The 25,525-nt window shown below is 51.7% G+C and overlaps 1 protein-coding gene across 2 annotated transcripts in view; it reads left to right on the top strand.

Moving 5' to 3' along the window:
- The window catches only part of ZC3H3 (zinc finger CCCH-type containing 3), a 167,634-nt gene that overhangs the window by 118,719 nt on the left and 23,390 nt on the right, over nucleotides 1–25,525 (top strand). For both annotated transcript variants that reach the window (XM_068933518.1, XM_068933517.1), the window contains exons 7-9: nucleotides 12–170; nucleotides 3,530–3,599; nucleotides 8,609–8,740. In XM_068933518.1, coding sequence (XP_068789619.1) covers nucleotides 12–170; nucleotides 3,530–3,599; nucleotides 8,609–8,740 — 361 coding nt within the window. The remainder of the gene's footprint in view (nucleotides 1–11; nucleotides 171–3,529; nucleotides 3,600–8,608; nucleotides 8,741–25,525) is intronic.

Here is a 25,525-nt window from a genome sequence, read left to right as displayed (position 1 = left end):
CCTCTGTTTAGTCGTGCTGTTCAGCGGAGTTTGGCCATCATTCGTCAAGCCAAACAGAAAAAAGAGAAGAAGAAGGAATACTGTATGTACTACAACCGCTTCGGCAAGTGTAATCGTGGAGAGAGCTGCCCCTATATCCATGATCCAGAGAAGGTGGCCGTCTGCACCAGGTATGGATGGACACAGCAAGCACATGCTTTGGCCCATCACACTAACCTGAGCTGTGAATATTGGTTGGCTTAGGTGCTTGCTCATGTGATATTCCCCAGGGAAACACCTAAATAACAGAGATGTAAGAACACAAGAATCACGGTTCTGGGCCAGGCCGAGGGTCTATCTAACTCTCTTGGGTTAGAGGGCACTGACAGGAGCCGTCCAAGAACTGAGGCTCTCAGAGAAGGCTTTTTCTCCTTCCTGGGACCTCTCAACTTCTGGCAGTCAAGTGCTGCTGCTTGGTAGGGTTTTCAGCTGTTGGAGGTTGCAGCCAAACTGTCATGTAGTCCTTTCTTTAACCTATCATATTTATGGTAATGGGTTGCCCAACTGAGTTACTCACTCATGTAAAGTGATTCCTCCACCTGCTGCTTGACCACTGTACTGGGTGCCTCCTCATTCATGTTTTATGGGAAGTATGGAATAATCATTCCCTAACCTCATTCTTGGCACCGTTTATAACTCTGTATAGTCCCCCCACTCTATCCCAACTTGCCAGACTGGAGAGTCATGATCTGTTTAATCCCTTCTAATAATGTTACTCTGAATTTACGCAGCATTTTACATCTACAAAGTGCTGTTCATGCCAATTCAGCATTGCACAGCCAGACTCCAAGTTAAATATACACATTTGGTTGTTTTGCACAGCCTGTAAGGATTACAGAAATATTTCATTCATATGGTGGACCTGGATGCCATCCGCAATACAGTTACATCTGATAAGTAAGCTTCCGTATCATACTACAGAAGCTCTAAAACCAAGAATGAAAGTAGCATGTATTGTCATGTGTTTTAAGAATTAGTGATAATATTAAAACAACAGCTCTTAAATATGGTCAAAATAAGAATTATTAGTCATTTACTAATTGCTGTCAGGCAGAAAATACTATTGCAGTTTTCCAGGTGAAGAAACTGAGGCTGAAATAGTTAGCCATGCCCCAAAGGGACCATCTGACCAGACTGAGCTACTTTGTTGGTCCTGATTAATGCATTTGGGGGTGAACGGGGCAGATGGTGCTACTGTCAGAGCAGTGTGGGTTTAAGCTGAGTGGCTCGAGAGCCTGCCCTGTGGCATGGCTGCGTCCCAGCTTTTCTTCTTTTACAGACTGCTGAGTTTTCCAGGGGAGGTACAGACTCCTGTAGCCTTTTCGCAACTATAAGCTGCTTTATTGCATATGGGAATTTGCCTTACTTGGTCACCTTTGACAGCTCCCCCTACAAGTAGTCATGGAGCCACAGGAAATTGTGGGTGCTGGTTTAAAACTGCTGGCTTGAACCTGAAAATCAGGGTGACCAGTGGGAATTGAAGCGCGCAAGGCCAGGCCTCTCTGGACACGTGTCCACAGTCCGGAGAAGAAGAAGGTCTGCCTGCCTGAAGCGCAGCAGATATGATGCCCTCTGTTCTTCGGCAAGTCTTTCCCTCTGCAGAGCACAGGACAAGGTGTTGGAGTTGGCCACTCTCTCATTTCCACAGCCTTTGACCTACTCATCCCTCATTTTAGCACTGTGGGTATTTTGGGACTGAGTTATGGGGCACGCGTTGATACTTCCAGTCTTGTTAACTATCCTTTGGTGGGTAGATGCTCCCTAAGTGCTGCCGGATAAAGCTAGTCCCTTCCCTTTTTCCAAATTTTGGTGTCACCTTGTTGCCTGGGATTGTCCAGGCCTGGTTGCTCTGGGTTGTCATCTGCTCGAGAGCCTACCTTTATATAAAACGCTGCATAAATCCATCATCTTCGCTTGCTTGATGGTCTCCAGGCAGTACATTTCCATTCTCAGTGGAACTGAGAGCCACGGCAGCAGCCTCCACATGAGAAGGCTCTCATGTATCGATGGGTCGCAAGCCTGCCAGCAGAAAACAGCAGTAGATGTGGATCTTCCTGGTGATGCACCTGGGTGACCTCTGTCTAGCAGCATTTCTCAGAGATAGGTCGCATGGGTGGGAGCTGGAGTGTTCATAGATCCACTCAGATCCATGCAACGGTTTCCAGTCCTTCAGCGTGTGACACCATGCAGCTAAGAGACTTTGGTAATTTATTACAGGAAAACTGATTAACGTCGCCAGCTCGTTATACCTGCCCGATGTTTGATTGAAGTATATTATTAGTCATTTAAAAAGTGTAGAAAAGCCAACCTCACTGGTGAACTCCTTGAATAATTTCTCCGTAAAATTGCTGTGTGCTCAGAATCGTTTCTGTGTTGCACAAAGCTCAATGTGAGACGATATCAGAGGGAGAAGTGTTTTTTTTTTTTTAAACCTGATTTCACTTGTTTGCACTCATTCTCGTACCACATACCCACAAGCACCGAGGCCCATGTGTCCGAGTTGTCCAGCCAGGATTACTCCTGATTACACAGAGAACAAGGGGCGATGGCTACTGCATCCTCATTTCTTCTTATGTTGGTGACCCTTGTCTGGCTTTTGGCTATGATTTTGCGTCCTTTAGGAATTGATAGCACGTGTGATCTTGTGAGTCTCCATCCCACTTCTGTGCATCACTAGACAACGCTGGTGATTTACTCCCTGTCTTTTGTCACCTTACCTGGTGCCTTATGGCTTCAGTCCCTTTCTTTATCTCTCTGCCATCATCTCTTAATTCCTTCAATGCCTTTTTTTTAAACTATCCTTTGTTGTCCAGATCTGGGTGTCTTGAGGGGTTGCATGTCGCTCTGCTGTGATCTCAATGACCCGCTAACCTAGCTACTCATTACAGGGTTGCATTTGTCTTCCGCTGTTCCTTCTGCTGCTTTTCACGTCCCTGCAATCCCATTTATAGCTTGTTCATACCAATCTGAACATCTGCTGTCACTGTGATAGCTCCTAGGAGAGCTTTGAGTCTAAATGCCTTTGCGTGCCTTGGGATCTTGGCGTCTCGTGCAGGCATGTCCCTGGCCCTCCTCTTTAGCGCTCACACCTGAATGCCCCTGAGCGCAGAGCTGGCCTCTCTTTGCCTTATGCAGCATCCCACATAATCCAGCCTTTAGGAAGGGCCTTACTCCTCCCGCACACCTTCTCTGAACGTCACCGTTCAGGCCTTTCTCTGCTTACTAATAAGCAGCCAAACGCAGCGTGGAAAGAGCAAAATCTTTCAGGGGACACCAGCTGGTCTTCTGAGGAGAAGGATGCGTGCCAGTTTGGTTCGTGCAATGGGCTTTTAGCAGTGAACCGCGGAGCAGCGGCGTGCGTTTGCACAAATTGCACCTCGGGGCGCGGGGTGGCCAAGCCGAGTCAGCAAGGGGGAGCCGCGGTGTTTCCAACAGCTTGTTCCGTCAGCTGGTCTCACTCTAAACCCTCTCCCCTCCGGTCTTTTGGCAGGTTTCTCCGTGGCACGTGCAAGAAGACGGACGGGACGTGCTCGTTTTCCCACAAAGTTTCGAAAGATAAGGTTGGTATGGCTTTCTAACGAGCCCATTCCAGCTTTATTGGAGAGCTGACCCGAGGAGGCAGCGTTTATGGCGGTTGGAGGGAAGTCGATGTTATAGAGTGTTTCAAATCGAGTTCATTTGTGGTTTGCTTGCCAAGCTGTTCGGGCTTATTACAGGGTCAGAGCTTCTAATGAGAGCAGAGTGTGCCTCTTAAACCAAAGCGGTGAATCAGGAGATTAGTGTGTTAAGGAGCGGATTTGAAACCGGAGCACCTGGGGCTGTTTGCAGTGTCAATAACATGTGTTGGGTTAAGGAGTGCTTAAACTCCAGTGGGCAGAGAGCAAGAACACAGGGAGAGTACTTACTGCGTCTAATCCTTAGTTACCTCCGTAAGATCACACTTTGCTCCAAATCACCCCACGGCAGCGGTCAGGGGAAGGGGACGTTGCACCACGCAGCAGCTTTGCGATATAAATTAACCTTTTTGAAAAACCAGGCAGGGAAACGGTTTGGCAGAACGGCTTTTGATTTCACCGTTGTTTTCACTGTGCGGGCTGTATTTGGGGCTCTTTGGCTTTAAGACATGGAGGAGGGTTGAAAAATAATTAGGTTTCCTTTTAGCGATTGTCAGTTGACAGTTTAGCAGGATAACCTGCTTTCAGGGGACTGGGATTTCCGGCTGGACGTAGCCTTGAGGAGCTAAGCATTGAAGCCCAGGTGGGGTTGGTGCTGAGGGTCAAGCGTAGTTGCAGGCTCTTAGCTGGGATGTGCTTGAGGCACCTGTTTACGTGTCAGCTTTGGGTGGACTTGCAGGGACGCAGCCAACGTACAAGGCGGTAAGTTTTAATCCCACTGGGGTGGTAAATGTGTGGCAAGAGCAGTGTCACTGTGCCGGCAGAAGTTTGTGATCTGCTCCGAGGATGCGCATGCCGAAGCCTGGATGGGATGAGAAATGATCTTCCCGGAAGAGCCCTAAGATTGTCCTTTGTCCTGTTACTAGATGGATACGCAGCCCCCGTGGTGCGTATTTCTGGTCTGTCATTTGTCGAAAGAAGCTTGTACAACTGTGCACCTGGGGCACGGCAGGGACCGGAGCTCCCGTGAGCTGTGCCGGCCCAAAAAGCACTACTTTTGATTAAGCTTTGGTCATTTAGTGCATGCTGTGTGGAGTGCCCTGGTAGCACCTTCTTCCTGTGCCTTCCTCCTACTTGCAACTTCGGGACTCGATTTTCAGATAGATATACAGCGTTATTGGCTGCTTTAACAGGACCGCGCAGCTCTCCCGCTACCAGAGCATCGCCCAGCTGTTATATTAAGGCTCCTATGGGCCTTGGAAACAAATGTTTGGTGATGTGTGTTTCTAGCAATGCATGTCGTGTCCCTCGGAGAAGAAGGATTATTCCTTTCTGATCTGGGCGCCTCGAAGCGGATCAGAGCTCTCAGCTCGCCAGCTGAGCTCAGGCCCCTTGGCTGTGATTTCACAGTCCCAGAATCACACAACGGCTGAGGTTGCAAGGCACCTCTGGAGATCATCTAGTCCCAACCCCCCCTGCTCAAGCAGGTGCCTCTAGAGCACGTTGCCCAGGAGCGCGTCCGGGCGGGTTGGGAAGATGTGCAGGGAAGGAGACTCCACAAGCTCTCTGGGCAACCTGCTGCAGCGCTCAGGCACCCTCACAGTCAAGAAGCTTTTCCTCATCTCGCCATGGAACTTCCTGTGTTCCCGTTTGTGCCCGTTGCCTCTTGTCGTGTCGCTGGGCACCACGGAGAAGAGTCTGGCCCCGTGCTCTTGACACCCTCCCTTCCGATACTTGTACACATGGAGGAGATCGCCTGCCAGGCTTCTCTTCTGCAGGCTAAAGAGGCCCCGCTCTCTCCGCCTCTCTTCAGAGCAGAGATGCTCCAGTCCCCTCACCATCTTTGTAGGCCTCCGCTGCACTCTCTCCAGCAGCGCCATGTCTCTCTTGTCGTGGGGAGCCCAGAAGTGGACACAGTACTCCAGGGGAGGCCTCCGCAGGGCTGAGGAGAGGCCGAGGATCACCTCCCTCCACCTGCTGGCAACACTCTTCCTAATGCAGCCCACGATCCCTTTGGCCTTCTTGGCCACAGGGGCACGTTGCTGGCTCACGGTTCACTTGTTGTCCCCCAGCACACCCAGGTCCTTCTCGGCACAGCTACTTTCCAGCAGGTCAGCCCCAGCTCCAGATTTATAGCGGCGGGGCGTGGGCTATCCCGAAGCACGGAGCGACTTGGCCGTTTGCCTTCCTGAGCTCCCTGCTAGCCCGCGGGGTTGCTGGCCGCGGTAGCGATACCCTCGTTACTCAACGCGCCGTCTGCGGCGGAGAGGTGGGAGAAGTCGGTCGTGCCCGCTCGGTCAATGAAGGATGCCAGCAGATGACTGCTCCGTGGTACCTGCCCCACAGGGGGAAAACGAGCCCTTGGGACAGGGAAACGCGGCGGCAGGGGACTTGCCCCCGGAGCGGGAAGCACAGCGTGGGAATTTGGATGCCGCCAGGCCACGCAGAGCCACCAGCGTGCCCCAGGTGCTTTGGAGAAACGGGTGACGGCGAGCGACGGGGCGGAGGGCAGCGGGCGCCTGAGGGTTAGCGCGAGGCTGGGACGTGGGCGAGCACCTGCTGCTGCGACGGCTTTTTCGCCCTCGAGGAGTTCGGCGAGAATCAGCGTTTTCCTGCCCTAACGGCGCTTCGAAGCTCTGCGGCGAGCCGTTTGCCAACGCGCGTCGAGTGGCGGGTTCATTAGCCGCTGCCACGCGCACGCGCGCGTGCTCGCTCCGAGCTATCGAAGGTGGCCGCGCCACCCCGGTGCCTTGAATTAATGTTATTGTTATTTGCGCGGACGTGGTGGGGTGCAAACGAGGTTAATTGAAATGAGAGTGCTGCTTCCTCTTGATAATGGCTCGGGCTTGACAGCTAGGAGGAGTTTATTTTCATAGAAGAGCTGGCTTGATTATGCCTTTTTATTAGAGCTAATTTGGGCTCTATATCAAAAAGTGCATTAAGGGAATCATTTACGGTCACGCCGCCCCCAACAAAAAAGATAGCCCGGAGAGCCCTGTCCTTTATGTTAATGTCTGCAGTTAAAAGACAATTAAAAATAAGCCCTTCTCTTTTGAAAGACTCTTTGTTTTCTTTCCCTTCGGCTTCCCCCTGCCCTCTCTATTTCTCTCCCCCTCTTTTCCTCAAGTGAGGCGATTTAGGTAAAACCCTAACGTACCCTTCAGGGAGAGGGGCTTTCCCGTATTGCGGCGGCGGCTATTGCTGGATTGTAAAAGTTGGCTCGGGGACGCTCGCAGCGGCAGGACTGAGACGCCGCCGGCCAACCGAGGGCTCGACGTAAGGGCAGCTCGGGAAATGGCGCGGGCCCGCCGGCGAGCCGGGCATCAGCATGGAGCTAGTGCGATTCCTAACTGGCTCGTCGGGTCGGGAAGTTGCGGCCGGTAGCCGGCGTGTTAAGGATGCTGGAATATCTCCGTGGGCTGGCAATTGCTGGTTTCAATTGACGTGGCGCTACTGGAGAGAGTGCAGCGGAGGCCTACAAAGATGGTGAGGGGACTGGAGCATCTCTCCTCTGAAGAAAGACTGAGAGAGCTGGGCCTGTTCAGTCTGGAGAAGAGAAGACTGAGAGGCGATCTGATCAACGTGTACAAGTATCGGAAGGGGGGGAGTGTCCAGAGGATCACAGAATCATTTAGGTTGGAAGGGACCTCTGGAGATCATCTAGTCCAACCTCCCTGCTCAAGCAGGCTCCTCTATAGCACGTTGCCCAGGATCACATCCAGACAGGTTTTGAATATCTCCAGGGAAGGAGACTCCACAACCTCTCTGGACAACCTGTTCCAATGCTCTGTCACCCTCACAGTCAAGAAGTTTCTCCTCATGTTCAGACAGAACTTCCTGTGGTTCAGTTTCTGCCCGTTGCCTCTTGTCCTGTCGCTGGGCACCACGGAGAAGAGACTGGCCTCATCCTCTTGACACTCCCCCTGCAGATACTTGAAGAATGAGGCCAGGCTCTTCTCCGTGGTGCCCAGCGACAGGACGAGAGGCAACGGGCACAAACGGGAACACAGGAAGTTCCATGGAGAGATGAGGAAAAGCTTCTTGACTGTGAGGGTGCCTGAGCGCTGCAGCAGGTTGCCCAGAGAGCTTGTGGAGTCTCCTTCCCTGCACATCTTCCCAACCCGCCTGGACGCGCTCCTGGGCAACGTGCTCTAGAGGCACCTGCTTGAGCAGGGGGGGGTTGGGACCAGATGATCTCCAGAGGTGCCTTGCAACCTCAGCCGTTGTGTGATTCTGGGAGTCTGGGATTATAACAGCTGGCGGGAAGGGCAAGTTTTGTGGTTTGCGGCAGAGGACGGCGAAGAGCGTCGCTCGCGCTCTCGCTTCCCCCTGCTCCATTGCGAAAGCACCGTGACGGAGAGCGCGGGAACGCCCCGAGTGGCTGCTCTGGATGCAGCCTCGTGAGCGCCCCTGGGAAACAAGGTTTGCGGCCCTTGGCAGCGCGGCTGTGCGCTTGAGTTGGCGTCTTTTGCAAGCGAAGGAGTCTGGAGAGCAGCCACCTGCTTTTCTCTCCTCTTCAAGGTTAGTCGGGAGTGCCGGCAGCTTCACGGTGGCAGGGGACGGCGGATCTGCCGCTCGGTGAAGTCCCTCCACCCCGTGACGGCCGAGTTTATTACGGTTCCCTTGTCCCTTCTCTGTACTGTGTAAAGAGGCAGTTTTCTCCACGATGGCAGTTTTCACTCTTTCCACCCGCTCTCCAGTAGCCTGAAGGATGCTACGGCAGCGGGTTTGCCCCCGTGCATAGATGCAACGGGACCGTGCAATGTCAGGGAACTGTATTGCAAGAGCTCCATAGAAGAGCTAAAAATACCTCTGGGATCAGTGGCTGGCAAAAGGCATATATTTATTTTATGCGTGTCATGGTTTTATTTCAGTTCTGGGCGTTGGAACGGCTCCTAATCTACGCGGGTTGGCGAGGGAAGCGCTAACGGTTTTACCATCCTCTGCCCTTGCAGATGCCCGTGTGCTCTTACTTCTTGAAGGGGATCTGCAGCAACAGCAACTGCCCGTACAGCCACGTCTACGTGTCCCGGAAAGCCGAAGTGTGCCAGGATTTCCTCAAAGGCTATTGCCCCATGGGAGAAAAGGTAAAAGAGGGGACTGCACTCGGCGCGTCTCTCCCCGCCCGCGCAGCCGGCTGCGGTGATTTGATGCACTTTGGCTGAAGTACCGGTGGGAGGGAGCCGCGCCACTTGTTAAGCGTGTTGGTAATCCGCAAGCTGTTTTTCACGCGAGCTATAGCACCGAAGGGAGCCGTTGAGCTGGAAGCTGCCGAACACCTGGCCGTGATGAACAGCAGTCCTGCGCCTTTCCAAAGGTTTATGGGCAAAACGGCTTTGTTTCCTTACAGGCAGGCAGAAAGGAAACAAATGAAAGATGCTGCGGCTCGCAGTCACCGTGCCAGTCTTTCCCTGGGAGGAGCTGCTCCGGGGCCTCCGTAACGTTTCCCGCTGCTCAGTGTTTGTTGGCAGCTCCTGGCAGACGGTTTTCTCCTCTGCCCGGCTGTTGCATGGCTTAGTTGAACTAAGGGAGAAGGTGGACCATGCTGGACACAGGGCCCCAACGTGCCCTGCTATTTCGTTACCGCGCCGTAATCATTCTGTTCGTTCTGCTGCTTTGCATAAAAAACAAAATCTGTTTTTCCGTGAGTTCCTTGCCATTACTAGGGTTATTTAAACATTCCTCTGCCTTTTTTAAGGGCTGCTTGCCCCAGTCATGGACCGGTGAAGAGCAGCAGGGCGCTGCCGGTGACGGACCTTCCTTGCAAATGAACTTGCAGCTGCCAAATTGCAGTAGCTTGTTCTATGCAGAGATGAATTTCTGTTCACCTCTAGAGGCAGGAGTTTGTAAAGACAACTGTCGGTATGACATGAAGTCGTTTGTATGTGTTAAGAGTGGATCTGTAGCTTCCTGCTCTGCCATGTTGATCTACCCCGATTGTGTCCTAGGCTTTCTCCAGACTGTTAACTACAAGCATGCAACGTTATCTCTTGGGCCAAGAGTTTCCTCCTTAGATTTTATTTTTGATGTGTCTGTATGAAAGTGCTATTGTAGCACGGAGGTCTGAAGCATGGAAGTAAAGGTGGATGCTTGTGAGCCGCCTTAGCCACATGCCAACATGGGAGTGAAAATCCCCAAATTCCTTGGGATTTCTCTACTTAGGAAACGCACCGTGGACTGCCAGGTGACACGGAGGGGTTCAGAAAGGCCAACTTGGAGCACCAACTTACCATCATATTCGAGAGTACCTAACCCCGGAAGTGGAGAGTAATAATTCAGAAAGGGTAGCCGGTAATTTGCCAAAAAGGATTAATAAACAGACCAAGGCGGGCTCTGAGACGCATGGAGGTTACGCGTTTCTGATGTAGTTGAGAGCTGGTGGCCCATTCTGTTCTGCACGCAGTTATGTGGTGGCTTTTTGGTCCAGCGTTCGTTATGTCCTGTGCAATGCTGTATCATCCCTGGGAGCCCCGTGCTGACTTCGCTAGAGGATGGGACCCCTCCTCGTCTCTCCTTCTGCTTCTCTCCAGGTACTTTGCCTGGAGGCTTTACATAGAGGAGAGCATCAGATAAATTATCTGGTTGGGTTTAGCCACCGATGTGTGCTGACAGTGAGTGAGCAGAACAAAATGCCAACTTTTGCTCCAAAGTGGAGGCTGTGGTAGGTACCGTGTTGAAACCATGATAGCGACCATGCAAACGCTGCTTTAAACCAGCTCTCCAGCTGAAAAACAAGCCAGTAATGAAACAATCATTTTGTTTTTGTAAAGTCTGCCAGATTGCAGGGACCCCAGCAGGTCTGTAGAATGATATTATTTTATTGCATTTAATAGAGACACATGAATAAATGTCTGTCTCGACATGATTTTGCAGACTTGCTGCTCCTGAAAGTTTTTCCCCCCTCCTCAGGACTGAGGCTGCTTTTCCCTAAGGAATTTGCCTGTATGAACTGCTGGACACTTGGAGCTATGTGTTTCTCCAAACTGGAGCCTGAAGAGGCTCGTATCCTCTTTTCCTCCACTCCAGTAGCTCTTGTTGATAAAGATCAATTAAAAGCAAATAAATAAGGTCAATAAAGCGAATTGCTGGGCTGCTCTTAGACCCATCCCAGGGTGCAGGTGGGAGATGCAAAGCCAAGGGGGCAAAGACGCTTGTTGGCAAGAGTAGTCCCAAAATGCAGCCGGCGAGAGGGAAGGTGAAGCCAAGATGTGCTGGGGTGGACGGGCCGAGCTGAAGCAGTTGGCGCTCGAGTAGCGCCTGGCACGGCGGCGTTATCACGCGAAGCCCGCCAGGCTCGCGTCCAAGTTGCCCCGGCGCGTGGCAAGGCGCCAACGCAACGAAAAGCGGCACTTTCTGGCCCAGGCAAAGCAAGGCGAAACCATCCCTTCTTGGGGGAGAAACAGCTACCGGGCAAAAGCTGTGCAAAGGGAGGCAGAAAAGCCAAAACTAAGAGCTGTAAGGAGAGCGGGATGTCAGCAGGAGGGGATGAACACGCTAATAAATTAGCCTTTGCCTAATTACTTTTTGCGGCAGTGCCCGGAGAGGATGGCGGGCAGGATAAACATCGCCTCCTAAGGAAAAGAGAGCCATCCCGCCATCTCCCTCCAGCGGAGCCCTGGCCACGCAGGCTGTGTCCCTACAATTATTTTAAAATATTCCAATTTAAATGAAAATATAAAAGAGATATTTAGAATATTTATTCTATTAGTAAAAGTGCTTACCGTGTCACTTTTAGAGTGTCAGAAAAGCATTCTCCTACAGATGATGGATAGCAGCCTGTAATTATATATGGGGAGAAATTGCTGAGCGGGCCATATTTAACTGGGGAGGAGACATACCAGCTTGGGCCATTAAGGGTTAATTTTATTCTCAAAATAATATAAAAAGTGCTGAGTCCGTTCCTTTGCTCAAAGTAGAAAGTCCTCAAATGGACCCCGGAGAGTTTATAATATTCTCCTGAATCAAGTAAAAATGTTAACCTTGCTTCATAAAACGATGGCTTGTTAAAGATGCGCAGTCCCTTTTCTTTTGAATAATTTAGGACAGGAGTAAATCTTTCCTTGTTCTGTGTTTTTGTGTCCGAGAAGCAGCGGAGCCCATCTGCCTGCAAGCTGAGCCGCGGCAGGCAAGGAAGGCGAAGGAGCTCGATGGTGCCCTGGCGTCCTCGAAGCATAAACTCAAACGAGGACGCCCCGCAATTCGAAATTTGGGTGCTTTGGCGCTGGGGTTTGGCACTGCTTTGTGTCTGGCTCTCCCTCCAGCCACTTCTTCCTCTTTACCTTCCCCTGAAGAAGCGCGCCTTCTGCTTTTTATCGGGCCTTCATAAAAAATGCCCATTATAATCCATAATTTATTGCGTGTCGTTGGCAGTGTCTCGCCTTAAGTACTTTCTGGACTTGCTTCCAGGACACGCAGGTAGAGAGCATCAGCTTTTGCTCATCTCGTGGGCCGTAACTCTGACCTGCTCCGTGCGTACCCATCCTGCGTGAGCTTTTAATGAAAGGGATGCCAGCCGTTGTACAGGGCTGGCCTGCTCTGGCTGCAGCAGGAAAGGAGAATAAATGAGAAAGCTTTAATTTTAATTTAAAGTGAGAACATGGATTTCCAGCATCCTCACCTGTTTGTCTGTTGTTCCCAGGGGCTGGAAAATGCTGCCCCAGACCATTGGCATCAGGAGTTTTGGGACCATCATCCTGGGGCAGGATCGTCACCTTTAGCTGAGCCATCCCCAAGGGAAGTTTCTCTAATCCGTGTGTGTGTGCGTGTTTGTGTAACTGTACAACTTTCTAAGGGGAGCAGAGGAACCTGCAATTCCAGATTGGGGAAGCAGTTGGTGAAATACAGCTCCGAAAGCTCTCTCCCCTGTAGCTCTTCCCTCTGATCACCAAATCACCTCTAACCTGGTACCGTATGCCTCTTAACCAAAAGTACTGGGCTGTTCTGCAGGCGCTCTCGATCCCTGGGGACACGTTGCTTTCAGGTGTCGGCAGGTCTGGCCCGGCTGCATGGTGCTTCAAGGTGTGCTCTGGAGGCCTCCAGGGCTTCTAGACGCAGCCTGATATCTCCTTCTGACCAGAGCGTTTTTCACTGGAAAAGACAATGGATTCGGCTGAGTGGGCCCCTCCGTGAATTTGTGTTGATTTCAGCAAATTCCTCCAACTTGAAAAAAAGAAAAGAAAACCCAATATGTTTAAAGTGTTACTTGAAATACAAGGCTGAGGCGGTGAGGTTGATGTTTCCATCTCGGCCACTCTTCTCCCTGGCAGCTTGCTGACACGAGGCCGCCCAACCATGGACAGTGCTTCTCCCTCCCTGCGCCGGGAATGTCCCTGGGGCTCCAGGACCTTCTCCGGCACTAAGAAGCGGTCGGGTCGGGGCAAAGCCGGTCAGGCTGGTCTCATCGTCCACCTCGGCACCATGCGCCAGAGGAAGCCGAAGTGGGAAGTGGGGAGGGAGGGAGAAACACGGCCTTTTGCAGGTGCTCCCCAGGGTTTTTCAGAGCCGGCCACCTGGCACCTGTCTTGTGTGTGTTGGTGGCACCGTGCTGGTGCTGGGGTACTTTCTGCTGGCTGCAATCACAGTCTTGTCGGCTTACTCACCGACTGTTTTAACAGGTTGTACTAAGATGAAGGCTACTGCTTTTCGTTCCCATCCCATCCTCCCCTTGTAGGTCCCCTGGTCTGGCTGTGAGTTTGTGGCATAGATTTCCTGGCAGAGGCTGGGGAGAGGCTGCCAGGTGCCAAGGATCATCTAGCACTAGGGAGCGAGGCCCGTGAAGGCATGTCCTCCAAGGAGGACTAACGAGCAGGCTCCTGACGAGGGCACCCTGCCCTCCCTGCTGGCTGCCCCACACTGCGGATGCTGAAGGCGACTTGCTCTGTGGCTTGATGCTGATGCCGCTCTGAGTCTCTCTACCTTTGCCACAGGCACTGCTTGCTCCTGCCGCCAGCCTCGCTTCTGGACCGTACGTGTGTGTATGGCAAGAGCCAGGCTCAGCAGATGGAGATCTGTGAGGACCCAAGGGTTCGGCTCTGGGGAGCTACCCTTTAAGCCCAGGTTTTATAACTCTCTGGATAAGTTCTTTAAACAGAGCAGCAGTTTGTAAGACTTGAGCACAGCTCCAGGTCCAGGCAGGCGGGTTGATGCTACTTGCTGGTGCCACCGGTTACGTCACGTTAGCAGATGGCTAACTTGCACGGGCGGCTTCCCTAAATTAATTTTCCATTTTGAGTTTTGCTGCAGTTGCCGAAGGGATCCGGCTGCTGCGAGCGGGCTGGGGCTGGGGAGGAGGGCTGCTCAGCTCCAAAGGGAGCGCCGCGGTCCGTGAGTCCCTGCTAAGCCACCCTCTGGCGTGCTCCCACTTGGCTCCTGAAATAAGGTACAATACCTGGCCCAGAGGAGATTGTTGGGCAGTAACGCGTGCTGCGTCGAACTGAAGACAGGCGAGAAGCGGGGCAAATGTGGGATGAAGTGTGCTTGCACCACTGTTTAATAGCTCTGTGCATAGTCTGTGTGGGCTCTGCCTGGGAGCTCGTGCCCAGCAGTCCTGGGAAGGGCTTGCGATAGGTTTGGAGATGGCACCAAGGAGTGGGCGCCTTGCAAGGCATTTTACAGATGCAAAACTTGAGTGACGGGTGGAAGAAGCATGTCTGGGGCTGGTTACGGTGCCATTGCCTGTAGACAGCGTTCAGCCCTCACAGCGCATCGGAGCAAAGGCGAGGAAGTCAGTCCGGCTTCCTCTATCTGCTGCATCTGTAAAATTGGTCGGTATTAAATAAGCCTTTCCCCCATGGCGTCTATTAGCGAGCACAGTGCCGTAAATACCTATCTTCATATTGGTGCCATCAGCTGCTTTGAAGCCTGTGGGTAAATTGTTCCCCCTCGGGAACTGTTAAGCGGTGAGACATGCTGAGATTAAACAACAAGGCTACTGTGCAACTACACGGGGAAGTAGGCTGGAATAAATCACCGGGAAGCGGGATCTGCGTATGGTAAGTCAAGGCACAAACAAAGTCAGCATGAGCTTTATACATTTGGGTACTTTCGGGTCGTGTTCCTAAATGGGTCTGAATTTGGGATTTCCAGTACGGTCCTGGCTGGCCGTGTTCTGGATCTGCCTCTTTGAAAAAGCCTACTTTAGGGTCGAAACCAGAAGCTAATTAAAGCTTTTGCTATTTTGCTGGGAACATGTGAGGAATCACTCAAATGACTCAAAATACCTGGAACTCTGACCCAATTTATAATTTATTCACATGAAGCATCAGTAACTCTCAGGTTAACTTGGTCAGTTCTGGTTAACAAGAGCTACTCGGGGAAGTGCCACTTCCTTGGGAAAAATCACTTTTTTTTTTGCCCCCATGTGCAGTGTGGTTTTTTTTTCATGGTGCCAGCTGCATGCTTTCCTGCAGAAAATTAAAATACGGGGACTTTTTCTTAGATCGCGTGTTGTTCTCTTTTGTATTTCTCTAGTCTGATGATGTCTGAGGTTGTTTCGGATTTTCTCATTAGCTGGTGGAAGTTTAACAGGTTCCTACAGTAAATTTTTTTCATGTCACGTATCTAACGCATTAAACTTAACGCATGCCTGATCTTTAAGAAAAGCCACATTAGCCCTCTTAGTGGCAGCTACCAGTTGTGTGTCTTTGTGTGGTTTTCTCTTACTATCTTGCGCTTGCTTGGGGAGTGACTGCCTGGCATCCTTGGTCTCCCTTAGCGCACAAATGTGAAGGAAGATCCAAGCTGCTTATATTGCATATTCTCAGCTTTTTCTTGTTGTCTTTTGGGCAAAGCAGCATTTTTCTGGTTTTGCTGCAGTGGCCATCAGATGTTGGTCTTTCTTGGTCTTTCTTCCCCCTTGTTTGATGCCAAGCTGAGTCCCAGCCTGCTGCTGTGCTCTTTGCTGCTGGCCAGCTTGTCCTTTCATCGAGACATGAAGCACATGCAGTCATCGAGGAACCTATGTCCTTCCCTCCAGGTAGCTGCTGGCTGATTTCTAGCTCTGTAAAGACACTCCACCTCCTGGGTGTCATCCTAGGTTATGTCGCAAACAGTTGCAGTGATTGTCTTTGGCCACCACGGTGTGTCCGTCACGTACCAGCGGATACTGGCGCTCTCTTCCCAGCAGTGTTGAGGGACTTGTCGCCAAAACGCTGCGAGGTGCTTCACAACAGCAGCTCCCTGCGTCCGGCAAACGCAGGAATTGCAATGAATTACTGCATATAAATCCTGTAAAAATCATTTCTTGCTCCTCCACCGTGCTGACGTCCTGTTGAGCTCCAGTATTTTCCTCCTCCCCGAGGTCCCTGCCACTGCTGTGGCGGAGCTCAAACCTTTGAGGAGAAGCAGGGGGACAAATCTGCAGATGGAAAACCCATCCAGGGTGGTTAAACATCTTCTGGCCCTGGAAATCCTCAAGGCTCAGACTGCTTCCGGGTCTTCTCCCTCCAAAGCTCCACTCTTGGCAACTGTCCACATGCTCTCCAAGACCTTTAAGAGCTCCTCTGCCTGTGGATCGTTTGGCCCACGCTGTTAGTTTGGCACAGACTAATAAGTTTTTTTTTTCAAGAGGCTTCAAACGTAGATGATTTTTCTTTCAAACCTCCCTGCCTCTTGTGCCTTGTGAGAACCAGCCGTGGCAGCCGCAGATTTCCTGGCTTGAAACGCTCGTCTCCAAAGCACCTGAAGTTATTATGCTGAATTAGACCCCATCAGACGGAGAAGCACCTCCATGCCCAGTTACCCAGGAGGCTGTTTGAAGTGCAAGCAGTCTTACTATATATTAAAACTTCTCCACTCAGAGGGAGCTTGGGGAGGAAAACAAGCAAAGCTAAGTTTTGAGCCAGCCCAAATTTTCTATTTCTTAACCATACCTGCCTCTTATTTCTTTGGTGATCCTATCGTGATTGCTTCCTATATCTGCTCGCCTGTGATTCTGGAAGAGCTGCTGGTGATGGGATGCGCGGGTGGCCAATGGCAGGAACTCCTGCCCACGGGGGACATGGCAAGGCCAGAGCAGAGGGGCTGCAGGGCGGCGCGTCTCCCTGACATCAACATCTGGGCTTCGACATGATTGATAGATCAGGGAATACAGCAGGGAAGGTCCTTAAAGGCATAAATGGGTGAGCTGGTCAAAGGGTGAAGAGAAGGAAGAGGAGAAAGGCTTGCAGTTTATCCCGCTGGTCAGAGACGTGTTCTTTTTTTCTTCCTTTTTGGTAAAAATCTTTAAAGATGATCCAAGGCCACACTGGCTTGCTGTGCTCTGATGCGCTGGTACAAGTGCTCTGTGGGTGTAAAATCTGCTCCAGCTCCTATCCAAAGGGTAAAAATCTGGACAGATTAACAGCCTGTGCATTGGACTCTCAAAGGCTGGCCATTAGGGGTCTGCACTCCTGCAAACTGCTTCTTCTAAAGAGGTCATCCATTTTATACACCTTCAACAGGAGCAAGGGCAATGAGAAGTTGGTTTGGTCTCGAATTCCTGCTGATCCTTTAGTGCAGGCCACCCCTGCAGCCCTTGCCAATCTTCTCCTCCCACCATTCTCTGCATGGCCCAACACTGGTGATGACAAGCCTTCAATGCACAAATGTTGGCATGACCCAGGCACGCGGGCATGCCGGGGCCTTATGGTGCTGCTCAGCTGCTCTACTCCATACGGTGCTTGGCTCATCTTTTGTCCCGTTTCTTGCTGCTGGTGCTTTTCTGATTTTACCTCTGGTTCTTGCCCATTTTTGGCTCCCTCACCTTCGTTTTGCCCTGGATTGTGTTGGAGCTAGGAATTTCTGGTGATGCTTCAGGCATGTCCATGGACAGTAGCCAGGGCTCTGTGTGCGCCAGCTGATGGTTCGTGGTGTGCTGAGTAGTAGCGCGATAACAACTGAGGGACATCGACCTTCATGCTGATTTTTGGCACTTGCAGGCATGTCTTTGAGGCACCGGCGTGGGATAGCACCTTAGTGGCGGAGCAGCGATCAGTAGAATGAAGACCTCAGGTCATTCGTGGCGTTGCTTGGACTTTGGCCAGTGCCTGGGATCCACTGTATTATTCTTCCTCTTGGTTACTCGATCCTTAGAAACCCTTGCAGCCTTCCCATACAGATGCATCCGAAGTCATGTCTTTGTGGTCGTGAGTCCTTCACAGTCAAAGTTACCCTGAGAAGAAAAATCGGCTGATGACACCCTGGTACCCTGTAACTCTTAGCGAGAATTTATGAAGATGAGCAGCCCCTTTGTTGAGCTGCCATGGGAGATGTGAGGCTTTCGTTCCCCCCATCGTTCAGAATTAGCTGAGGGATAGCACTGCTTTTGATAGCTCTTTTATAGTCCAGTGCAGCTGTATGAAAATCAGCTACAAAGGCAACTTCGTTTTGTTTATCTTTAATTTTGACTTGGGTTAACAGATGTTTTCTGGGTGCTACAGTTGCCTGCTTAATTTGTTTTTCCTGTAATGTGTATCAGAAATCGTCAGTCAACAAACTGATCAGTAAGTAAATTCTTTATTTAAAAAAAAAAAAAAAGTGGGTAGGCTTGCTAACGATCACAAAAGTGTCAGCTCTTCAGATCGCAACTGGCAATCATCGGCTGCCTTGGAGTTGTCCTGAGAGCTCACCTCTGGAAACGTAGAGTAAAACCGTGCTTTAGGACTCAGCAAAAAGACCCAAATCCACTAATGCATTTGGTACCTGATGCGCAGCCGTGTCAGCAGGAGCAAGGAACTGATTATACTTTGCTGTTGAAATGGATTTAAAAGCCTGGGGTTTCCGTGTGTCTGGAGGAGTCGGGGAGTCACAACTACAATGTTTTGCCATTTAAACCATGCCGTCTCACCCGTAGAGGCTACACAGCAATCTGGAGAAGGGTTTAGTACCAGGAGCAGAGATGCACTGGGCGACCTGTCCCAGGAAGGAGGCAGAGGAGTTTTCCCTGGGTCTGCACTGGGATAGGTCCATTCGCAGGAGAGGGTTGACTCACGCAGTTGCAGCCCGCTGAACTTTGGCGAGGTGTCAGTCACTTCGTTCTGCGCCCCAGAGTGATTCTCAGTTGAAATTAAAACAGCAGTGAAAGTTATGTTACCGACAGCGAGCGGTAAATCTCCGTGTTGATGATGGAAGCTTTCCATTTAGAATGCTTTGTAAACTGCAGAAGAGCTTTAAAACTAATCGGGTTTCTTCTCTGCCCAATCCTCTCCACGTATCTCTGCAGAAATCTTTGTGGGTTTCCAGTTGCATCTTATTTACCGTACGCTGTAATGGCATAATGAGGGTTCTTATTGCTACTTTAATTTAACGGTAGTATCTTCAACAACATTCAGATGCTTACGTTAAAGATGTTGCTTATCAGGGCAAACTTGAACTACTTAATAGCTTGGGCTAGTTGATAATAGTGCTTAGATAAATACTAGTGTGTGATTTTCTCTCTTGCACTTTGCTATCTGTGGAGGAGAAGGTGCCTCACAAAACATGAAAATTAAGAAGTTCAGAGTAAAAGTAGTCTCTGAATCACAGCTAATAACTGGGAATATAGTGATGAGGTAGAGTCTTCTTGATTGCAACTCTAATTTCTGTAGAGACAGACACAAATAAGAGCAGATTACATCTTTGCTTCCCACTCTGGAATTTACCTCCTTTCCCATTTGTTCTCCGCTGGCTGATGAGCTCTCTCTGCTCTCTGGAGAACGTGGGCTGCACGCTATTTTCCCTGTCTCCGGCATCCTGCAAGCATGGGGCAGCAGCTTCTCCAAGCCGCCTGGAGTAATATATTTGACTGACCCTCTGTCTTCTCTGGTGAAGATGAAACTATAGTTAATACATTATGGATGTCTAGCCGGCTTGTCTGACTCCATCCCAGGTGGTCGTGATTTGGGGTTGGTGATTACCATCAGCGAGTTCCTCATGGGAAACTGGCTCTGTCATGTTTTTGAGGTGAGATGGATGAGATTGTGAGATTGCTCTCATGGAAATTGTCTTCTTGAATAGATGCATCAAAGTAGTGCAGGAGATGACTGAATACTGTAGAGATTCCTGATCCAATCCTTAGAAGGCATTTGCTCTTCAGCTCATGATTCGCCTTCCCCCTTAAGTCCTTAGCTGTGCTCTCATAGTGTCTCGAATGGCCTGGGTGCTCTGGGGCTCGTTGCTGATGACTGACGCTTCTCTGTCCTCTTGGCTTGGTTTGTATCTCTTATTTCATATATGGGGATATAGTGCTAGAGAGTCTCATCAGAGCCGCGTGGCTATCCTGCAGCTTGATATGGGGCACAAACGAAAACCAAGCCTGAAAAGGTCCAACCTCTGGTCGCTGCAACTACAAGCAGGGCTCTTGCGAGTCCGCAGAGACCTGAGAGAGAGCAGTGGAAGCAGTCAGGATGTGATTTCCAAACAAGAAGATGTAATTAAGCATAAAAATCATTGGAAACGTTCAGTTGTGGTGCTTTGGTTCCTGCTCTTGACAAGGCCTGAAGGTATCGTGTTAGCCCGTGCTATGGAAGTGAAATGTGTAATGCTCTCTGATGTCGTTTTGCTACATGGGAAATTCCAATTATAGAGGAATTTGTTAAGGGCCGTAGTACAGAGTTTGCTGCTCCAGGCTTCAGTAGTTCTAACTGGGCAGTTTATCAAGTGCCGTTATCACCCTGCCGGTGGTGTTACTGAAATCCTGTCACCAAACAGCTAGTGTTCAGTTTTCTGCAGATTTGGAGCTTTTCCTTTCCTCTTTCCAAAAAAAGATATTGGCTTTGAAACTGACAGCTCAAGTGTCCGCTTCTTTCTAGCAGACACCGTGTTGTTTTGCCTCAGTGATCGCCACTCCTCCTGCCAGCCCGTTTAGTGTTTCCATCTCTGTTGCCTGACATTAATGAGGACCATAACGCTGCTGTTGGCCACTGCAAGAAGAGAGTTTTGCAGCTTTTGAAGTTGCCTGTGTGAATTGCTTTTCTGTGTGTTGATGGGCACTCTCCTTCATTGCATTTCACGTTTGGGCCTCGGCAGAATGAAGAATCTGGCTGGTGATAGGACCTGTGTTCTGAAAACGTCTCGGCGACAGGCAAGACTGCAGGAGTTGCAGAGCAGAAGAACAGGAAAAGCCACCGGCAATCGATAGCAGCAACCCGATGCCCCGCGCCAAGCGGTACAGGGCGTCCTGCGGATGGGAGATGCTGTAGGACGCTCTGCCCTGCGGATGCTCCCTTAGCACAAACACCGCATGCTAGAGTCAGCGAAATGGCAGATCCAAAACAGGGAGGAGCAAGATGAGAGGGAACAGTCAAAAGCAATGTAGCGTGAGCCATCAGGAGAAGACAAGCAACAGAAAGCCCCATCCTTTAGACCATTTATGTTTGGGCTGGACCAAAGCAGGGAAATCTACCCTGCAGGTAGAAGGCCTGGTCCCTTCGCGGGGGTTGTCCTTCAGTCCCTCCCAGCTGTAGTGGTGCTTCTTAATTCAGGTGTTTTAAAAATGCTGTCCAAGTCTTATTACAATCGCGACGTATTTATAGTTCAAGTGCTGCTTTATCTTTTGCAAACATCAATGGAGAGTTCAACAGCTTGGCTTTGGCTCATGTTTGCTTTTGTGAAGCTCTTCATGTTGTGCCTGTTGTGATGTCAGTGACATGGGTCCATAGTGACATTTGTGTTGTGGCAGAGCTGAGATGCTTCAGCCAAGCTCTGAGACCTGCTGGATCACTGGGTGCTGTCCATCCGCGCCCAAATCCTAGACAGCATCGGGCTGAGGCCATCGAAAAGGATGGAGAGAAAGGATGTAGCTTGGGCTGCGCTACTTGGTCTTACTCTCCCTATCCTTTATTCTGACATGAGTTTTTCCTCCTGAAATCACCGTGGGACAAGTTGTTCTTTGTCTCTTCTGCTCCTTGGAGTCAGTCGCTGTCGACCTCCGTCTGCAGGAATTCGTTACTTCTCTGCAAGTGCTCTGCTAGGGGGCATAGACTTTGCTTTGGGGCAGAAACCCATTTTGGAGATAAAATCTTAGCAGGGGGTCTCGAAATGTCATGTGGAATCTGCAAGTTTTGATATCAGCATCTGGCGTAGTTGTTCGGGGCCACTGAGCTGATTTTTTTGAGCCTGAGCGAGGGGCTTCTTCACTTTTCACAGCCAGGTCTGAGGATGGGGATAGTGTGGAAGGGTGACTCTGGGTCTGGGCTTCCACTCACATTCGTGAGTGCAGGGGTGAGCACCTGGTTATCATGTATTTGTATTGCAGCAAAGCTCTTAGCTGAGGCATGGAGTTAAGGGCTCCCTTGTGCCCATGCCAAGTTAAAAAAAGCAAGCTGAAGGGGCAGATGCTACCTTTAGGGATCTGCAGAAGATGCTGTCCCTGGCTTCCATCTGGAGTGGTCCGGTCCTCTGTCTCTGAGTATCTTGTAGCCTGACAGGTGGAGGGCAGAGGCTACTTTCTTGCGTTTCCCTGCTTTCTCCGGTTAAGTGGAGTTTTTCTGGTTCTTTTTCGAGGTGGAAAGCCAGCCCCGTATTGGGGGAATTATGCGGCTAACGGTGGCGAATAGTTGCTTAAAAAAAAAAAAAAAGGCGAACAGGCCTTGTGGTCTCAAACCTAAGCCTGGAGGTCAGCAGCCCACCTTCGCTCTGCAGCGTCCTTGGGAGGTGAGGCCGTGGCTGCTGTGCGGTTATAAATAACGAAGGGAATAAGCCTGGTCTCGTTAGGCTTGTGCCGAAGGAGGAGCTAGCGGGGTGCTCTACCAGAGATCCCTCAGCAGCTCCCACCGTTGTTTTTTTTCAGCTCCATGCCAGGAAGAAACTGTAAAATAGCGTCAAAAAGACGAGGGTTTTGCTGGTTGCAGCTTGAAGATGAAAAGGCACAAACAACGCTGCGTGCATCGGATAAATTTCTCCGTTATTATCGCACAGCCTGTATGATGTTCGGATATGTTGTCTTCCAGGTTTTAACGACAGGGAGCTGGAGTTTTTAAGGCTGCTTCCATCTGCACCCAATTATAAAAAAGCTATCAAAAAAAGCTATTTACCTAGCTGTCAGTTGTGAGCGGCCTCAGAAAGCGGCCCCGCCGCCTCCGACGAGAGCTTCCCCACAGCCACTTGGCACGGAAGAGTTGGGGGGAAGAGGTGCCTGCAAACAGCCTGACATCAACCCAGCCAGTTAATCCTGCAGCTTGGAGCCGCGGTGGCCTGTGATGGACTCGGCGTTCGGCTGCCGGCACGCAGCGCGCACCGGGACGTCCGCCGATCCCACGCTAGCTGCCGGCGGCGCTGCAAACCGAGGAGTGAAGCGGCAGGCGAGACAAGCCCTGAGCTGTTTGAGAAGTTCAGCCGGGGCAAGCTGCCGGTGGAGAGGAGTTGGGAAGGTGGTGCTGGAGGAGACCACGCTGGGAGCCCGCGGAGCGAAGTCAAACTTGGCTGTTTTTTCATCCCTGTTCCTTCTCTTGAAGGCTTAAACCACAAAGGGCAGGTGGGTATAAACGTCCCGATTTCAGGCTGCGCCTGGCTATGGCAGGTTGTTCTGGTGCCAGTCCCATCCTCTGGCTGGAGGAGCGTGTCCTCTCCTCCCTGCTGCCCTTAGGGAGGGCGACGGCATCCCCTGGCAGCTTGCAGTGTTCCCGGCGTGCTGAGCCGCGAGCTTTCCATCTCGTCGTGTAAGGTCAGTAGGCAGCTCCGGCCGTCCCAGTAACCCAGCTCCACGCTCCTCCTGCCTCCTCGTGCCAAGGGCAGTCATGGAAAATGGTCGTTAAAATCGGTCTCGAGACTGAGCCTAGAGGAACCGAGCTGGCACCTTGCACCAGCCCGGCTGCTTGTTGCCTTCTCGGTGCCAAGGGAGGCCGGGTGGCACAAATCCCCGTGCCCACGACCTACCCCTTCCCCGGATATCACCAAAGCGCTGCCAGCAAGCGAGCTCCGTGGCCGTCTAAGGCTTCGTGGGGAGTTAGCGGGACCTTGAATTGCACCCAGGGCTCTTTGGCAGCCAGGGAGGAATCCCGGCCGGGGAAAAACGCTGGCTACGGCAGGAGGATCCCGCCTGCGGGGCCAAGCTCATGGGGTGGCCTCGTCCTCACCGCCAGCAGCGCCGGTGCCTGCACGGGGACCTGAGCTGCGGTGGCGCTCGCGGGTTTTCTCTCCCTGCCGGGGGCTTTTTGGGGCACTCTAGTTTTCCGGACTCTCCCCATCCCGCTGCTGGAAGCGGCCAGATGCTTTTTCTCTTTTTATGGTGCAACCTGCCGGCTGGCAGGGCTCCGGCGGGGTGTATAATTAGCTGTGCCGACAGGTGGAAGGGATCGGATGGCCCCGGGAACGAGGTCGCTCCCCGCGAGCCCGCGCGCTCCTTCACCTTAACTGACATGTGCTGGGCACCAAGCAGGTTTACAGTAACCGAATCCCCGTGTTTGATCTGGCATTAATCCGCGGGGGTGAGCGTGCAGGAGCTTGCATAGGCGCCCCCTCCCTCCCCTAAATAAATACAAGGGGTTTTTCCACCCTCCGCGCCGAAATCCGCGGCGGGGAAGCAAGCGGCGGTGCCGCTTCCCAGGCCGGTAGGTGCCGGAGCGGGAGTCGATCGCTGCTTCGCCGTTCGCCCCGGAGCGCCCGGGACCGCCGGCAGTGGGGCCGGGCGATGCTGAGCGCTGTGGGAGAGCGGCCAAGCGTGTCGTCAGCGCCTGGCCCAGCCGCCCGAAGAACGGCTTGGAAAAGTCATTAGAAACCCGAGCCGGGGACACAGCCCCGGAATTAGTTACGCACGGTTTGTTTTCTTTATTAAGTATATATTCACGACGGAGCCAGTGACCAGCGGTCGCCTGGGAGAGCTGCGACGGCCGAGGTCGGGGTGGCGGAGGGGAAGGGGAGGTGGCGACGCCGTCGCCTGCCGCGGCGCTCGGCGCCGGGCATCGGGAATGCCCTTTGCCAACCTCCAGCAGTGAACCTCGGCATGTATTTTTCCCAGTTTGTAGGCTGCCGGCTTGCAGCTGACCCACTGGGCCACGTTTCTTGGATTTTCCTAAAAATAGCCCCCTTCTCCGTTGTTTCTTGTGGGCAATGGGGCCAAAGCGCTCAGCTTGGCGCATCACCTAGGTGCAGGTGTGCATGCACCAGGTCGGGCTGCAAAGATAGCCAGCCCCCTTACCAATTTTTTGGGGTGGGTGTAGAGTTTGGCTCTCGGGATGCTGGACACGAGGTCTGTGTCCCCAGGAGGTCTTGCAAAAGTTCCTTTGCTCCTCGGTGCTTCGCTTTCCTGCCTCAGCGAGGCTTTTTCTCCTTGGAAGTTGCTGCACGGGAGAGGACCTCCCGTGGCTTGGCTTTAAAGAGCTGCGGCCCTGCCAGTGGTTAGCAGCAATAACGTTGGCCACGTTTGCGAACGATGGGGGAGAGCACCGTGTTGCTTGAGAACTCAAAAGAAAAAAAATTAATCTGTCAAATAGCATTTAACGAATTGCAGTGAGGAACGGAGGGAAACGCGGTTGCTCCTCACCTTTTGCAGCTTTTGAGATGCTGGAGTGAAGCTGTGGCTGAAACGTTACAGAGAAACAGGGTAAGGACCGAACGCGACCCGCAACAGCCTGCCATGGTCCTTCGGCAAAACTACCGAGAAGCCGCTGTTTCTCATCAGGCTACAACACGATCCCTTGAGGTTAAAAAAAAAAATCTCAGCAGGGATCGTTTCATGCCAGAGTGATGCAGAAGAGCCCCAACGCTCCATGAGCAGCAAATGCTCCGTGGGAATTTGGCCAGGAATCTCCTGGCCGTATCTGCCTGGTCTTCTTGGACAACGCGTCACCCTCTCCAAGGTGCTCGGGCGAGGAATGTGAGACCTGGCTCTTCCTGCCCTCGTGCTTGCCTGGAAATAGCTGTCGCGATCTGAGAGGCCCACGGAAGGGAACGCCTTCTCGCAAAGCCAAGATGCACTA

Source organism: Struthio camelus, chromosome 2 (genome assembly GCF_040807025.1).
Source record: "Struthio camelus isolate bStrCam1 chromosome 2, bStrCam1.hap1, whole genome shotgun sequence".
Taxonomy (NCBI): domain Eukaryota; kingdom Metazoa; phylum Chordata; class Aves; order Struthioniformes; family Struthionidae; genus Struthio; species Struthio camelus.
This window is presented reverse-complemented; position numbering and strand designations above follow the sequence as displayed.